The sequence below is a fragment of the Capra hircus genome, chromosome 18, assembly GCF_001704415.2.
Source record: "Capra hircus breed San Clemente chromosome 18, ASM170441v1, whole genome shotgun sequence".
NCBI lineage: Eukaryota > Metazoa > Chordata > Mammalia > Artiodactyla > Bovidae > Capra > Capra hircus.
Window position 1 is genome coordinate 49,369,010 of NC_030825.1, and position 16,978 is coordinate 49,385,987.

The window sequence follows — 16,978 nt, forward strand, 5'->3', positions numbered from 1 at the left end:
ACCCCACCCCCTGGCAGCCTCCTACCTCCTGCCCTGGAAGTCTCCGGAGAGAGGAGGCCAGGCCTCCCGCGCTCCCTGCTTCTCTTTCTCTCTCTTTCTCTCTTTCTTCCTCGCCCTCCAGAGCTAACTTGTGAGCCAGGGCTGAGGAGCAGTAGGCCTGTTTGATCCTCACCCCAACTCCCCACTTCCCAGGATCGTGGGAGGGGTGGAGCGGAGGGCGCGTGGGGCAGCGGGCCTTGGGGGAGCCAGGACCCTCGGAGGCCCGCCGACGCCACTGGTCCTGTGTGCTGGGCTGGGCCCTGCTCTCCCGGCTCCATGTTCTAGCCACTAGGCCAGGCCCGGCCTGCCCTGCGCTGCTCAAGGGCCACCTGTCCCCCGCCCACCCCCCCCTCGCAGGGCGATGCCGAGTTCAACCGCATCATGAGCGTGGTGGACCCCAACCACAGCGGCCTCGTGACCTTCCAAGCCTTCATCGACTTCATGTCGAGGGAGACCACCGACACAGACACGGCTGACCAGGTCATCGCCTCCTTCAAGGTCCTGGCTGGGGACAAGGTGAGCCAGACACCAGGTGGACAGGCCAGCGTATGTGCCGGGGGTGGGTGAGGGCTGACCCAGACTCCCACCCTGCCGCCCCCCAGAACTTCATCACAGCCGAGGAGCTGCGGAGAGAGCTGCCGCCCGACCAGGCCGAGTACTGCATCGCCCGCATGGCGCCCTACCAGGGCCCCGACGCCGTGCCCGGCGCCCTCGACTATAAATCCTTCTCCACAGCCCTGTACGGAGAGAGCGACCTGTGAGGCCCCGCTCAGAGCGCCCCCGACCAAACGCCCCTCTCCTCACAGCCTCCCGGAGGGGCTGGGGGAGCCCCTCCATCCCACCTCCCCACCGCGAGGGCCCCGGCCCGCTCCTCTGACTCTGTATCTATGCAAAGCACTCTCTGTCAGTCTTGCTGGGGGGGCGGGGGGGCAGGGAGGGGCTGGGGCAGGCTCTCTCCTCTCTCTCTGTGGTCGGCCGCAAGGCTCTCCCTCCCCCTGGATGGGGGCCGGGAGGCTTACCGGGGTCAGCGCTTCTGGTCTGGTAAATATATATGATGTGTTGTTTCGTTTTGGGTTTTTTTTTTTTTCTAACTTTGTGGAGGGAACAGTGGATCCTCACAGCAAAACAGGCCCCCTCCAAGCCCTAGAAACGGCACCCCCACCCCTTCTCCCCCGAGGTCCCTTCAAGGCCTCCTACATCCAGGCCAAAGCCCGACGTGCCTTGTTCAGGAACCGCCGAGCCTGCAATGGGCCCCACAGAGGGTGCCCGGGCCGCCCGGCAGGAAAGAGGACCTGCCTGCTCCATCTCCCCTCCCCTCCAGCTTGGCGTTGCCAGGACGTGAGGGGCTTCAGCTCAGTCCCCCCCTTCTTCTGCGATAGGAGTGGGGCCAGGCAGACGAGCCTCCGGCCCTCATCCCCAGACACTCCCCTCTTTGCTTTGTCTGGACCTATGTATCTCTTCAGATTTTCTAAGGACCACCCTCCTTCCCCACACCGCGCCCCCCACCTCTCGACACACACACACACAAATTCACAAAAAAAAGCTATAAAAAAAAATCAACCTTTCAGAGAATTACTATTTACTTTATTAACTTACGGATTTATTATATAAATATATATTCACCTAGCAACATATCTTCGCCGCCTCTTGCTCTCATAATGAAGATATAGCTGATTGGCTCCCCTCCCCCAGCCCCTCACCGATTCTCTCTGATGTCTGCCGTCGGGCATGGGTCTCTGGGGACCCTCCTGAGGTGGAGGGTGGGCTGCTGGCCTAGTTGCCTGTTAGTGGATGGTTTTGCTCTCCCTTCCCTAACCACCTCGCCCCCCCCCCCGCCTTATTTTTTTGAGTTTATTCTTGATTATTTTTTTCCCGGTTTCTGGATAAACCTCCCTTCTGGGGACAGGATAATAAAACATGTAATATTTTTAAGGATTCCTACAGCGTCCTCTGTTTTTCTATCCCTGTTCTCCACTTCTTTGGAGAGTGATGATGGAGCACCCCTTCCCAGAGCGAAGTGGGGGCTTGGGCGCAACCCAGTCCTTGTTCCCGTGAGTGTGTGAGCATAGGGGTGCCTCTGGGGACCCACTCTGGGCCAGCCACTGTTCTCAGCGTGTGATGTGGGCAGACTCGTGCAGCCTGCACAGGGCAGGACGAAACAGGTGCAGGGACTTGCCCAGTGTCACCCAGCCGGTGAGGGGTGGGGCCTGAAATCAGCTCCAGGCAGGCTGGCTCCCAAGGCCGTGCTCAGACGACCGTCCACCGTCAGAGCAGCTGCTCCCTCCCCGCGGTCCGGGCTGGGATGGGGGAGAGGCAGGGATCCCGGGCTGAGATCTAGGAGAAGGTGGCCACCTGCATCCACTGGGCGAGAGGAGACAGCAGGGGTGAGGCTGGGGGGCTCCCGGCACTCCCCCTACCTCCACCTGTGCCCTGCATTCCAGGCTCACCTGTCTGTGGGTCAGGCAGATGACCCCCTCACCCCCATCCAGGTACTGGCTGCAGTGGCCTGTGCAGAGAGGGGTGAGGTGAGGGCCCACCTGCCTGGTCCCGCAGCCGCGAAGACCGCCTCCCCCTGCCTCACTGGCGCCGGGGAGGGCACTCACGGAAGATGCAGATGAGCTGGGCCATGCAGGACACGAAGCGCTCAAAGTCCACACGCAGGCGGCTGTCACGGTAGCGGCTCGTGAGGGCCTGGGTCAGCTGGTTGTTCAGGTGGAAGCCTGGGGGAGGCCACCTCTGAGGCCTGGCTGCCCCCTGAGCCCACCTCCAGGTCGCACCACACCCTCTGACTACCCAGGGAATGCAGACACACTTCAGGGGCCTGGTCCCATCTCTGCAGTCCCAGCTCTGCCTCATCCCAGCTGTGAGGCCCCAGGGGCAACTCCCTTCACTTCTCTGGGCCTGTCAAATGGGAACTAGGTCAGCCCTGACCCCAGGAGGGTTGTGAAGGTGTTAGATGTCTAGAGCTTAGGACGGTATCTGCCGGCACATTGTTACGTCTGTCAGTGTCGTCATCCCTTTAAACTCTGAGAATTTCTGCTAACAGACACTGGAGAATACCTCCGTGCAGCAAAGCATTTTTGCCAGTCCCATATGGAGTCAATATCTTGACATTTCACATCAGGTGCCATTTCTAGAGTTTAGAAATCATCTCTGGGGCTCTGCCCTGGTGGGCCAGTGGTTAAGACTCCTGCTCCCCCACTGCACGAGGCATGGGTTCAGTCTCTGGTCCCTGGTCAGGGAACTAGGATCCCGCGTGCGATGAGGCGTGGCCAAAAATAAAGCAAAAAAAATATATATGTGTGTGTGTGTGTGTGTGTGTGTGTGTGTATATATTTAAAGCTTCTTTGACAAGGAATTTCAAGAGAGGCCTTTAAAACCTGGTACTGGTGAACCCCTTTACCAAGGTTACTGGGCGCTAGAGACCAGGACCTGGTTACCCCTCCCTAGAGCCCCCATTGTCCCTAAGCACCTGGTAGCCCACACAGGCTATGCCTCATCTGCTCCCCTCACCCACCCACCCCCACTTGACCTAGGGCTTCGTCTCACTGCCTTCTACACTTGATGTTCCCTCCGCCCAGAACACCATGTCCTCCTCTGGTACACACCTCCTCCAGGAAGTCCTCTCAGATATTCAGCCCCACCCCCACAAGCAGCATCACGCTCCCCTTCTGGGCTCCCACAGCTCCCTGCGGCTCCACGTCCCTGCCTTGACCGTCCTCCTTCCCAGGCTGTCACTGTCATTAGTGACTGTCACTGTCATTAGTGGCTCTGGGACTAAGCAGGGGAGAGGTCTGGAAAAGGCGCCTGGTCACCACAGAATCCCCAGCATCAGCCAGCACAGGGCCTGGAGCAGGGCGGGGTTCGGGGGTGTTCCTGGAGCAGTGGACAGGATAAGGTCAGAGCAGGTTCTGCCTGGCCCCCCAGCGCAGAGGTGCCAGGGTCTTCCCGCCATGACTTCCTGCTGGCCGCTCCCTGGCATTCCCTCCACGACACGCAGCCTTCCGCTTGCCTGCCAGCTCCAGCCTCACACACACCCTGATCCTGGACTTGCCTCTCCCTCCTCCCGCTGATAAGTGCTAAAGAGCTGTCCTGTCTTCCCCCACCAGTCGTCTCTCTGACCACCTCTCCCTCCCCACTTGGCCCCAGCCATACCATCCCCCCCAGCCCCCTCCTCAGTCCTCCTCTCCATCACTGAGCCCCGCCGTTCTCTCCTCTCTTCACACTGGCCTCTATAGAGCCTTTTCACTGCCTTTCCCTCTGTCTGGACGGCTCTTCCCCAGCGCCCCCAGGCTCACTCCCCGTCCTTCAGATCTCTGTTCAGCCATCACTTCAGCGAGGCCTTCCCTGCCCGCCCTGTCTTAACCCGCACCGCGCTCGCTGCATGTCCCAGCATCCTGGGCTGCTTCCTTTCCCCACCACAGACCTCCTCACCAGCGGGCACTCTGCTCGTTGGTGTACATGCACCACCGGAACGTCAGCCTCGCAAGAGCAATTTTTTCTGCCTAGACTGACACAAGCCCCCTACCGAGGGATGCTGAGTGAATAGCACAGCCTTCCATCCTCACCTCCTGTCTACCTGGGACTCTGTTTCTCAGGCTCACGTCTCCCCATCTTCTCTGACTCCATCTCCCCCAATGTCTTCTTCGTGTTCAGTCACTCAGTCGTGTCTGACTCATTGCAACCCCATGGACTGGAGCACGCCAGGCTTTCCTGTCCTTCACCATCTCCCAGTGCTTGCTCAAACTCATGTCCATTGAGTTGGTGATGCCATCCAACCCTCTCATCCTCTGCCGTCCCCTTTTTCTCCTGCCCTCAATCCTTCCCAGCATCAGGGTCTTTTCTAATGAGTCGGCTCTTGAGTTCCTTTCTTTTCTTGTATCTCCCTGGACCTTTGACCCCGCCCTTCTGCCTCTCCGACTCTGGGTCACATCCCCCCAGCCTCCCATCCCTCGATGTTGCATCCTTCCTTTTGCTATGGCCCACGAGCCCTGGGGCGGGGCGTGGGGTCTGGCAGCTCTGTGTCTGACCCCAGCCTCCGCTCCTTCCATGCAAGGTGAGGTGGGGGGCAAGTCGCACTCCCACACCCTTTCTAACCGTGTGGCCCTGGAGATGTGGGTCTCTGGCTCTGTGCCGTGGCTAGGGTTTTGTGCTCCCACACAAATAGAAGGGGATTGTTCTACGTCTCCTGCAAGAACTCAGGAAGGCTCCAGTGAGAGCCTTCATTTAGGTGACCTGGCCTGAGTGAATAGAAGCTAAGTTCCCAGCATTAAGCCCTGTGGGCGCCATTCCACAGGCTCCTTCCTGCCACCCTCTGTATGAGCCATTCTGCAGAGAGGAAAACAGAGGTTCCAGGAGGTGGACTCAAGAGCCCAGGGCCACCCAAGGAGTCCAGGACATTCTACTCTGAGGCCTTGTGGGCTGGGGCCTCTCAGACACCAGTTCCCAAGGCCCCCACTTCCCCTCGGGGGAGGCCCCACTCCCACAGCGCCCTCCTCCCCCCACACAGTGGAGTTCCCCCTTCGGACCTCTTTTAGGGTCACCCAGTTCCTGCACAAACTAAGGTGTGGGCTTTGTGGGTGCGGGGGAGGGGTGTGGGGGAGGTGGGGGGAGCAGATCCATCCCCAGGAGCCCCCAGGACCTCTGTCCATACCCGCCGCATTCAGCGCCAGCCTCAGCTCATAGGAGTTCATGGTTCCAGAGGCGTCCTCGTCGAACTTATCGAATGTGGCCTGGGCAGGGAGGTCTGGGTCAGTCCCACCCCGGGTCCCGGAGCACCCTCAAGAAGGCTGAAAGGGGGCCTGAGTTCCCACCCACCCGCCTCCCTTTCTTCCTGGCTTTTCTATGCCAGCAGCTGAACCACTTTGGGTCTCTGTTGCCCACGTAAAGTGGAAATAATAGTACCAGCAGTAATAGGCGGGTTGTGGGGACAACATGAGATTCTACCCCCAAAGGGCTCAGTGAACAGTAGCTTGTCACTTGTAGTGTGGGAAGGCCTGTGACTGTTCTCCTCACAGAGGTCCAAAGCAGCAGGAATGATGGCCTCCCAGCCGTAGACCAGCAAAGGCCCGCTCAGGTCACATAGCCAGAAAGGGGCTGAGCTGGAAGCTGGGGTTCCAACCCAGGATCAGAGTGCCCCCTAAAGGGACAAAGTGGCGCTAGTGGCAAAGAACCTGCCCGCCAATGCAGGAGACAGACGCGGGTTCAATCCCTGGGTCAGAAAGATCCCCTGGAGGAGGGCATGGCAACCCAGTCCAGTATTCTTGCCTGGAGAATCCCATGGACAGAGGAGCCTGGCAGGCTATTGTCCACAGGGCCACAAAGACTCAGACACGACTGAAGCGACTTAGCGCACACACGCAAAGGGACAACAACGGCGGTAGGGGCAGGACATCCTCGAGGCTGGCGTGGTGCCGGCCAGTTCCCCCTTCTCCCCTGGGATCCCGCTAGCCCACAGTGCACCTAGGTCTATTAGTAAAGGTTCCTGGCCCTCCAGGAGGAGGTGCCCCGCCCAGTGCCCTACCTTACCTGCCACTCCAGGAGGTGGCCCCAGAGCTGCTGGAAGTGGTACAAGTCCAGACTTCCCCCATGCTGGGGAGGGAGCATCTGGTTAAGGTCAATGTCTCCAGAAGGGGAGCCGAGGCCATTCCCCCTCCCTGGGCACTGCCCCCATAATATACCCCAAAACACTGCAGCAGCTGCTCACAGGTCCTGAGCCCGATTTCTCTGGGGGTCTGGGCATGGGCCCTGGCTACAGGGAAAACAAAAAGATAGCACTTCCCACATCCTGGTCATCACGGTAAGTGCTCAGGATTATTGCTATCTCTGAAAGTCCTGCGACTGATGAAAACTAGCAGAGCTGGGATTTGAACCCAGGCAAGGTGGTCTGGGTCAGTGCTTAGAGCAGCGACACTCCCTGCTTCTCCCTTAGAGGAATGGAGGCTTATGAGTGGCCATGGTCTTGGCCACAGGTCCCGTCACAGGATCCACAGTTCCGGCCACAGGGGAGGCGCTGGCAAGCTGAAGCCAGGGTTCCTGTGGCCTTTCTCCCAGCAGCATCGTGGATGGACACACATGGGGGCTCCGGGTGTCCACTCTTGGTCCCCAACTCACCAGGCTCCAGGGCGATGCTTAACAAGATCTGGAGCTGAGGGGCGCCAAGTTCTTCCTCCTGGCGAGGACAGAGCTGGTTGTGAGGCTGCACTCAGGTAGTCATTCAACAAACAGCCCAGGGCGGGGTGGGGGTGGGGGCGGGTGGGGGAGGGTGGGGGTGAGGGGGGGCCAGACAGCGTGCTGGGAGGTGCTGGGACATGGCAGAGCCTGAGAGAGCCCCGGGCCTGTCAGAGCTCCTGGTCCATGGAGGGAGAGAGATGTGTCCACAGAGAGGTCAGGGTTGCAGTGGGGAAGCCCTGGGCTGCTGGAACTCGCAGAGGGCAAGTGGCTGGCTAGCCTGGGGAAAGAAAAGGCCTCAGCCTGGCAGGGGTTGTGAAGGGAGAGAAAGCAGTCCAGGATACAGATTGAGCAAAGGCCCTGTGGCAGGGAAGAGCTGTGAGTGTTTTGGCAAAAGAAGTTCATGATATTTAAGCACAGAGAGACTGGAAAACTAAAGCAAAATGAGATGTTTATGACGAGGGAGGGGAGAGGAGGGAATCCACTTAGCCCTGCTCCACCTCCTCACCTCTCCTGCCAGCTCCTGAAAAAGCTGCTGCAACTCCAGCTCCAGGGGAATGTAGGGGACCTGTGGGGTTGGGGGTAGTTCAGTTCTGGCCAAGAAGTTCCACGCCGCCCCCTTCCCCCGCCTCTCCCGCCCACATACACACACCATAGCGCCCCTTTCCCAGAGCCGCGCCTCACCATAAGCGCGTGCAGGTCGGCGCTGATCACGTCATCTACCTCCCTGCAAATTACAGACGGGAGATGGGGGACGGGGCGCTCAGCCGCGGCTGAGGATATGGAGCACTCGGGGTCTCAGCTGAGACTCAGGTTGGGTTTAGGTGGGATCCTGGGGGCCGGGGCTGACGCAGGCGGGGCTGGGGATCCCGGGAGGCTGGGCTAGGGATCCCGGGGGCGGGGATATGGATCCCGGGGGCGGGGCTGGGTCCCGGGGCTGGGCTGGGGATCCCGGGGGCGGGGCTGGGTGTCCAGCTCACATGGCCGTGTGGCGGCGCTCAGAGAACACGCGCAGCGTGAAGTCGGCCTCATCGCCGGCACGGGCGGCGCTGGGCACCACCAGGTAGTGGCCCGGGCGCAGGCGACAGCGGCGGCTCACGTCGCGGCGGGCGCAGAATGGTGAGCGGTCAGCGCGCAGCAGGCCGGACAAGTGCGCGCGACTCCGCGGGGAGTCCCACAGGCCCAGTTGCTGGGGGGGATAAGGCAGCGTGACCACCACCGCCCAAGTTCACCCCATCCGACCTCCGACCCACTGCACCCTCCACACCGCCCTGGACAAACCCACTGGTCACCGATCACCCGAAGCGCGCCTCAGGCCCCCAGGTTGTAGGAGCCGCTGGGGCTGGTTCAGGGATGGATGGAATCTGGGGTCTTTTCTGATACCCACCTCCTCTGGGATCTGCAAGAAGGAAGAGGCAGGGGAGTCAGGGCCCCAGGAGGCAACCAAGGGGCGGAGCCCTTCCCTGCTCCCTCCACATCCCTGCCTCTTTTCTTCCCACCCACCCCTCCTAAAGGCCCTGCCCCTTAGTTCCTGACCTAGCCCCTCCTGACCACCCCACCCACCTGTGCCCTCAAGTGCCTTCTCTGCTCCCGGATCCACTCCCAAATCCTCAGCCTTTTCTCCAGCCCTTTCTCTGACTCCTTTCTGAGACCCCTCTGCCCTCTGCCCTCTGCCCTCTGCCCTTCAACCTCTTCTTGAATCTCTGACTTCCTCAACTGTCTCCTGACCCTGACCCTTGGCCCCCATCCACTACCCCTTCGGCCTCCCCAGCCCCTCTCCACCCCCTCAGATCCCGCCTTGGCCTCCTGTATCTCTATGCTTCTGTGTCTTCCCCTCGCCCCCCTCCTCCCCCCGCACCTCTGCTCAGCCCAGGGTCCCACCTGGAACACGTGGAAGCCCACGGTCAGGTATTTGAGGCCCTGGGCCCTCAGGCGCCGCTGGTTGCGCTGGATGAGTGATAGGAGAACAGTGCATTTGGGGGTGCGAGCGCCCCGCACGGGGCCCCCTGCCCCTGCTGCCCCCCAGCACCCCAAGGATCCATCCTCGTCCTCATCCTCTTCATCAGGCTCCAGCAACGTCAGCCGGAACTGGGGGTTCATCCAGAAGGTTTCTAGGAAAGGACAGAGACAGGGTTACCCGGCCTGCCACAGCCCCACCCCTGCTTGACTTTAGGGCCCCCTCCAGGCCTCACCGGCACCAGGCTGGCTCCCGCCAGAGTTGAAGCCGCGCACCCAGCGGCCTTGGAAGGTGTGGATGTGCCAGCCGCCTCCAGCCGGGCTGGGGCCCAGCACTTCGGGGCTCAGCGAGCAGATCTGGACAGTGTCAAAGTGGCGGAAGAAGTCCAGCAGCTCCATCCTGGATGGTGGCTGGTGGTCAGATGCTGCCCAGGCCCTCACCTCCCCAGGGCCCTAGTCTCCCAAATTATCCCGAAACCCCCTCAATCACAAAGCCCCCTGCATTCCTTAAATGTTGCCAGTTACACATCAGTCCCCCAAAATAGACCCCTCCAGCTCCCCCAGTGCATGCTGTGCTAAATCACTTCAGTGGTGCCTGACTCTTTGCCATCTTGTGGACTGCAGCCTGCCAGGCTCCTTTGTTCATGGGACTCTCCAGCAAGAATACAGGAGTGGGTTGCCATGCCCTCCCCCAGGGGAGCTTCCCGACCCAGGGATGAGCCCGGTCTCTTACGTCTCCTGCATCGGCGGGTGGGTTCTTTACCACTAGCACCACCAGCTCCCCTAGATTTCGCCCCAAATATTGAGACCCTCAGACTCTCTATTACTAACAAGCATCCTTCAGCCCCTCAACTTCGCCACATTTCAAGAAATGCCCCCGGTGTCACCAACTTTCCCTCAGTTGTGCTAAATATCACCCATCCCTCTTCAACCTGTTGAAAATTACTATGCTTCCCAATTCCCCTAATATTACTGCTAATTCTTCAGCTTCCTAAAATAGAACCCAACTTCCCAAATTACCACGGATATGGTCAGTTTCTCTGCCACTTAGGACTTATCTCCATGAACTTCTTCTGTGTCCCTTCAAGCAAGACTTGCCCCCTTCCCTGATCCCAGTAGCCTGGCACCCCTTGCCCAGGCAGACCTGGGACCCTGTCCCACTCACCAGAACTCGCCATCCTCTTTTTTCACCAGCAAGGCATCACGCCACTCTGTAGGGAGCGCATCCCAGCGTGGGCAGCTGGAAAGACTGAGGTGTAAGGGGTGGGCGGGGGGTAGCCAAGCCACCCACCCACCCCAGATCCATCCCACCTGTCGCTCCAGGCCCCATTCCACTCCACTCGGCCCCATGGGTTCCGCAGCCGCAGCAGCCGCACCTTAGTGAAGCCCAGTGACACCTAAAGGAGGCATGGTCAGCGGGGAGTCTGGTGCCCGGACACACCTTGCCAGCCCACCCTGGGGATTCCTCACCTTGTGTGTGCCCGTGACTGAATATGCGTGTCCCTTCACCAGCCCGTCGCCTGTCCGGTACTCACCCCGATCACTCTGGGCAGAGGACAGGGGACAGTGAGCCACACTGGGGGGCAGGAGAGTGGCTGCTCCTCTCTGCACTGCCACCTCCTGTCACCAAGGCGGGAGTCACCCAGAGCACCTAACTGAATGGCACCAGGCTCCGAGAGGGCCGGGGAGTTGGGGAGGGAAGGCAAGAGAAGGGAGAGAGAGGGGCAGATGGAGACAAGAGGCTAAAAGAGATGAGAGAGACAGAGAAACGGGGACAAAGAAGGATACAGAACAAAAAAAAAAGGAAGAAAACTACAGAACAGAGATGAAGAGGCAGGGAAACGCACAGGACAATCACTAACCGAGCAGAGGATTAAGCAAATGAATGAGTGAATGAGTTAGACTGACTCAGCGTATGAGTATGTGATTAGGTCACAGAGGGACATACGACCCAAACTGAGCCCGTGAAAAGCAATCACAGAACTTTCATGGACCTTCTAAGCGGCACTTTTCTTCACCCTCCTCCCACCTGAGTATGGGCTTCCCAAGCGGTGCAGTAGTAGCGAATCTGCCTGCCAAGGCAGGAGACCCCAGAGGCTCGGGTTAGACCCCTGAGTCATCCCCTGGAGTCGGAATTAGCAACCCGATCCAATATTCTTGCCTGGAAAACTCCACGGACAGAGCGTGGCAGGCTGCAGTCCGCGGGTGTCGCAAAGAGTCAGATATGACCAGGCAACTAAGCACATACCACCTGAAAGGTAGGAGGAACCTGCCTCTGTGGGGGTCACTTTTGCGCCTGTGAGAGAAAAGTTTGCAAGTGAATCTAACCCAGAAGCAGGAATTAAAAAAAAAAAAACAAAACACCACATTCACAACGTCCACCAAGCACCGGGATCCAGCTGTGGCTGAAGCTTAACTTGTTCTGAGAGCACACAGATGTCCTTTTGACTGGCTCGTGTTAGATTTGTGGGAGAGAATAAGCCAACAGTGAAAGCAGAGAGGAGAAGGACACAGGACTGCCTCCTTCTAGTCGTGACTGTGCTCAGATCCTGGTGGGGGGGCGGTCTCCATGGGAGTCTGACTCTCTCACCAGGGCAGTGGCCCCCACGAGGGACTCCTTGGCCAGGGCACGGCGCAGGATGGAGAAGAGGCCCGGAGGGTTTGGAGTGTCCTTCTTCAGGTAAAGCACCTCACCTACACCCCCTGTGAAGTCCACAAAAGCCTCATTCATGTGGCCGCCTCGCATCACCTCATAGGAGCCGTGGAGCCTGTGGGAGCGGGTCTGGGGTCAGGCATCTGAGGCATGATTGAGTATCTCGGGCAACCCCTAGGATGTGCGGGGTGGGGTCGGGCCCAGGCTGTGAGGTCCCAGTCTGAGGTCCCATCCCCGAAACTGGCAGACTCTTGAAAAAGGCACATCCAGAAGCCCTGGAAAATCAGGCCAGTGGCTCCTGGGGCCACCAGGAATGCATGATTTGGGCTCATAGGAGAGTTCTGTCAGAATTCTGGGCTTCCTGGGGGCTGTGTCTGATATTTTGAGTCTGTGGGAGATTTCTGCTTTGAGGGTGATCCCTGTGGGCCTTGTCAGGGATTTCAGAGCCGCAGAATGGGGAAAAGCAAAGACCTGAGGGTCCCAAGGCTTACACCTGATACTTTGGAGGTATCTTGGGTCTCTCGATGGATCAAGAGAGACTGCAGGTCTCTCCAAGGGTAACACTGGGGCCTGATATATGATATTTCAGGCTCCTTTGGAATTACGAGTGTTTAGTGGGATGGCAGAGCCTGGTGGGCTGCCATCTATGGGGTCCCACAGAGTCGGACACAACTGAAGCGACTTAGCAGCAGCAGCAGCAGCAATGGGTATCTAAGAATATTTTGTGTAAAATATGGATGGAGGGAAGTGTTCATGATTTGGAAGTCATTAGGTGATGGTGTAACATGAGGGTCCCTGGTTTGAGATCTTTGGCGAAGTGTCTAGGGGATCCCAGAAGTCAGGGAGCTCCAGGGGTCCCCTGTGGCCTGAGGGCTGCTGGCTAAGGCTTGAGGTTGCTGCTGGGGGTGTCAAGGGTCCTTACTTAGCATAGGCCTTTTCCAGCAGCGGAGCCCAGAACTCGTTCCGCTGATCAGAGCGCACGAACATCAGCTTCCCCTCGCACACAGGCAGCCTGTCGTCCACCACGACGTCCACCCAGCGGCCAAACTGCCAGAGCTGGTGGGGGGGCAGGCAGGGCTGGGGTTCAGCTTCCCTCCTCCAACCCTGCTGGGCCCCAGCCCCTGCCCCTCTGACCCTGCTGTACCAGTCCGGGAACTCCAGCTCCAAGGGGACAGCATGAGCTATGAAATCCATGTCACCCTGGGGGTGAGGCATGAACAGAGGAAGCAAGCTTTACCTGAAAGTGGAAGACACCTGCGTAGCCATGTTGGAAGCCCTGTCCCGGGGGTACCACACGGGACAGGAGTCGGGGGTACAGAGTGAGGGAGGCAGCAGCCGCAAGAAACCAGCAGTTACCTGGGAGGAAAGGCTGGGATTAAGGGAGGGGGAAAGAAGGCACAAGGGGGAGAGCCTGAGAGGGGTATGGGGGGGGGATGGTGGCATGGGATGGGGCAGGGAGGCCAAGGCGGGGCGGCTGCAGGGTCCTGCTGTGACTTGCAGGATCTGGGGGCTCAGCATGGATTCAGAGGTCTCACCCAGTCTCCCCTGACACACATCTGTTCGACTCATGTCCTCACAGATGAACTGGGGCTCAGTGCAAAACTCCTGCGGGTGATGAGGAATTCCAGGCCTCAGCCAGGAAGCGGAAGGAAGAAGCCAGGAGGTGAGATGCCTGGGTCCCCTCCTGCCCTCACAGCTCTGGAGTAATGAGCGCCTCCAGCCCCGTGAGAGGCTTGTAAAGCCTGGGGCAGGCGTTTGGCTTCCCTGGGCCTCCCCTGACCCAGGATGGCTGACTGTGCTCTGAGGTGGTCCCACAATGACACTTCCTCCCTCAGACCAGGAGCCCAGCTCCCAAACCCCTCCTCCCTCAGACCAGGAGCCCAGCTCCCAACCTCTTCCCTCAGACCCAGGAAGCCAGTTCCCAACCCCCTCCTCCCTCAGATCAGAGGCCTAGCTCCCAACTCCCTCCTTCCTCAGACCAGGAGCCCTGTCCTCAGCCCCCTCCTCCCTCAGACCAGGAGCCCAAACCCCATCCACACATTACGTGGGGCCTCTTCCATTCCACCCCTTTGGCCTTCTCCGAGTGGGGCCCCAGCTGGTCGTAGCCAAGGGCATCAGGGCCAGCAGGGAAGTAAGGATCTCGGAACAGGATCCCCTCATCCAGGCAGGCTGCTCGGATTGCTTCGTAGTTCTGGCCGCGAAAGAGCTTTGGGCCCTTGGTTTCAGGCCCTGTCTCCTCGTTAACCAACTGGATGGTGACTCTCCTGCTGCCACACGCCATCCGGACACTGTGGGCTCACAGGCTGGCGGCAGGCCCTTTAACCTCCTGAGTCACAGGGGTGGGGCCTCCCCTCTATCTGAACACAGATGGGGGTCTTTAAGCAGCGAGGAACCTTCCCTCGTTAATACTAATTGAGGGTTTGGGGTTCCGGGGAGCAAGGACGCCTCTTCAGCGGTTTCTGCCTCAAGGCGTGGGCCCTTCAGTTGTGGCCAGGGTAGCAGTTTAATGGGCTTGGCCAGCAGTCGGTTTGGAAGGTAGGCAGAGCTGAGGGAGGACCAGATGCCACTGTGGGAGTGCCTAGGAGGTCAGTGTGGAGGGTGCGTCTCTGCCAGCTTGTCCCTGCATACCTCCCTCTGTGGGACGGAGGAAGGCAGGTTTGGGGAGACAGACGTCTTTACCTCTGTCTCTCTGTCTCTCCATCTGACAGTTTCTCTCTCTACCTGCCATCATATCTCTGTCTTCTATTTTGGCTTCCGTGTCTCTTTCTGTCCATCTCTCCTGGCTCATTTTGTCTTTTCTCCATTTTTTGTGTATCTGTATCTGTGTCTCTGTATCTCCTGCTACCTCCATTTCTCTCTTTACACCTCTTCCTGATTCTCTTTCTCTCTGTATCTGTCTATCTTTTGCATGCCCCACTGTCTATCCCTCGCCATTTGTCCCCCAGTCACCTAAAGGGACTTTGAGCCCTCAGGACTCCTGTCTCTCCCCTCCTCTACTTGGTTGAGGTCTACAAGGTTGCCTCACCTTGGTTGCCCCAGGTTGACCATGGAGGGGCTGCTCTGCACCTACCTGTCCTAGACTGGGAGCCAGGCCCACCAGAGGCCATGACACCCCATTCTGCCCATCTGTGGCTCAGGGCTCAGTGGAGCAGTATTTCCCCAAAAGGATGATGGAGCTTGGTGGAATGGCTGGAAGAAGGACTTTGGTTCTTGTCTTCTTTGAAGAAAGAATTCAGTGAAGAGACCAAGAATAATGAAAAAGATAAAAAGTGTTTATTAGGAGCAAAGCACCTGTAGCAGAGCAACAGGGATTGTGCACAATAGAGGTGGATTATATTGCTTGAATCGGGGAAGGCAATGGCACCCCACTCCAGTACTCTTGCCTGGAAAATCCCATGGATGGAGGAGCCTGGTAGGCTGCAGTCCATGTAGTCGCTAAGAGTCGGACACAACTGAGTGACTTCACTTTCGCTTTTCACTTTCATCCATTGGAGAAGGAAATGGCAACCCACTCCAGTGTTCTTGCCTGGAGAATCCCAGGGACAGGGGAGCCTGGTGGGCTGTCGTCTATGGGGTCCACAGAGTCGGACACGACTGGAGCGACTTAGCAGCAGCAGGTTGCTTGAATAGGGACAGTTTTTAGGTTTTTTTTTTTTTTTTTTTCCCTGGCCAGTCATCTCCATATATGGTCCTGGTATGGGCACGCATCTCTCAACCAAGATGGATTCCAGCTGGTGTCTTCCCCCTCCTTTTGTCTTTCCCCTAGACCAAAGGCCTTCTCTGTGCGTGCATTGAGTTGGGAAAACCACAAGAATGCAGCGAATCAGGACCCACTGCTCCTGCTGGTATCCTATCTTGGAGCATCGGTAGGAGACCAGCTGCAGCTGCTCAGCCTGGGGCCTGATCTTCTGTCTCAGATCCCTCCTGAGAGACGTGGATCCCCCCAAATCTCATTGGGAGGATGATGGACAATGGTCCATCTTCTGTAGCTTCTTCAGGTTGACATTGGACTTATACACCCCACCTAATCAGGGTCATGGAACACTCTTGTCAAGGGGCCCCAGGGCAGCTTCTGCTGTTTGGTTTGATTTGGAGAGTCAGGATTGGTTCCAGAGAATCACTGGAATCCCTCTATCACCATCATCTTGAATTGCTGTAACCTGGAAAAAGCAAACTCAACAAGCAGATTAAAAAGACAAGCGTTGAAGATCAGTCTGTGAACAGCCTCTGCTCTACCCCTCAGATAAGGGGCTGCCCAAGGCCCCTCTTAACCCTAACATGGCCCAGAGGGACTCCAGAAAGTCTCTCCCCCGGAGTGGTGTAGGATGCTCAGGAAGAGCTAGAAAAGCATGTGAGATCAAAAAAAGCGCAGTGAAGTTATGGGTTCAAGGTTTCCCACTGACACCAGTTACTGAGCAAATTTAGAGGAAAGAGGCCCATTTTGAGAAATCAGGATGGAATAAATGGCTCCAGTATTGATTAAAAATTTGATCTTCTGGACATAGTCTATGCTGGTCCAGTGGCTAAGAATCTGCCTGCCAATGCACGGGACATGGGGTTCGATCCCTGGTCTGGGAAGATTCCACATGCCAGGGGGCAGCTAAACCCATGGGTCACAACTACTGAAGCATAGGCACCCTAGAGCCTGTGCTCTGCAACAAGGGAGGCCACTGCAGTGAGAAGCCCACACACCACAAGCAGAGAAAGCCCACGTGCAGCAACAAAGGCCCAGTGCAGCCAAAAATAAATAAATAAACAAAATAAACAAAAAACCCAAAGTCGTTTAGAACAATTCTTAAAATTAATCTTATCTGCTTTGTTAAGGACCACCCAGGGAGAATTCCCTGGTGATCCATTGTTTAAGACTTATCCCTTTCAATGCAGAGGACTCAGGTTCCATCCCTGTTCAGGGAAATAATTTCCTGTATTCTGTGAAAAAAAAAAAAAGGACTGCACAGGATTCCTTGATGGGGACAGACATCTCCTTGGGGGTAGAGGGGAGCTGCTGGAATCCCTGGGGCACCTCAGCTGTCCAGCATGGCCATTTCAGGAGCAGAAGCCCCCCCTTTCCCATCTGGGACTGAGGTCACTCCCTTCTCCGGAGCCTGGTCTCTTTCCAGGCTGAGCATGGCCTGGGGGGCTCCTGGAATCCACAGGCCT

At 58.0% G+C, this 16,978-nt stretch overlaps 2 protein-coding genes across 8 annotated transcripts in view; one reads left to right on the forward strand and one right to left on the reverse strand.

Annotated features, from left to right (window-relative positions):
• ACTN4 (actinin alpha 4) overlaps positions 1 to 1,975 on the forward strand; it is a 72,329-nt gene extending 70,354 nt beyond the window's left edge. For 3 of the 4 annotated variants that reach the window (XM_018062353.1, XM_018062354.1, XM_018062352.1), the window contains 2 exons: positions 397 to 555; positions 642 to 1,975. In XM_018062353.1, the coding sequence (XP_017917842.1) occupies positions 397 to 555; positions 642 to 800 (318 nt within the window). In that variant the 3' untranslated portion in view covers positions 801 to 1,975. The remainder of the gene's footprint in view (positions 1 to 396; positions 556 to 641) is intronic. The other variant, XM_018062351.1, reaches the window with a different exon arrangement.
• On the reverse strand, positions 1,114 to 14,134 carry CAPN12 (calpain 12). Of its 4 annotated transcripts, XM_018062356.1 has the most exons (21): positions 13,863 to 14,131; positions 13,354 to 13,423; positions 13,056 to 13,174; positions 12,741 to 12,874; positions 11,756 to 11,933; positions 10,636 to 10,710; positions 10,477 to 10,562; positions 10,331 to 10,405; positions 9,402 to 9,565; positions 9,091 to 9,320; positions 8,597 to 8,608; positions 8,190 to 8,398; positions 7,894 to 7,936; positions 7,718 to 7,777; positions 7,153 to 7,210; positions 6,720 to 6,790; positions 6,568 to 6,630; positions 5,693 to 5,771; positions 2,643 to 2,759; positions 2,487 to 2,545; positions 2,277 to 2,400 (listed from the first exon to the last, which is right to left on the reverse strand). In XM_018062356.1, exons 1-21 carry the CDS (start codon positions 14,097 to 14,099, stop codon positions 2,374 to 2,376), a joined length of 2,166 nt encoding a protein of 721 aa, XP_017917845.1. In that variant the 5' UTR covers positions 14,100 to 14,131; the 3' UTR covers positions 2,277 to 2,373. The 4 variants fall into 4 exon arrangements, with proteins under 4 accessions (XP_017917844.1, XP_017917845.1, XP_017917847.1 ...); XM_018062355.1 differs by lacking the exon at positions 2,487 to 2,545 and having other exon boundaries at positions 1,114 to 2,400; XM_018062358.1 differs by lacking the exons at positions 2,277 to 2,400; positions 2,487 to 2,545; positions 2,643 to 2,759 and adding an exon at positions 2,767 to 2,940 and having other exon boundaries at positions 13,863 to 14,134.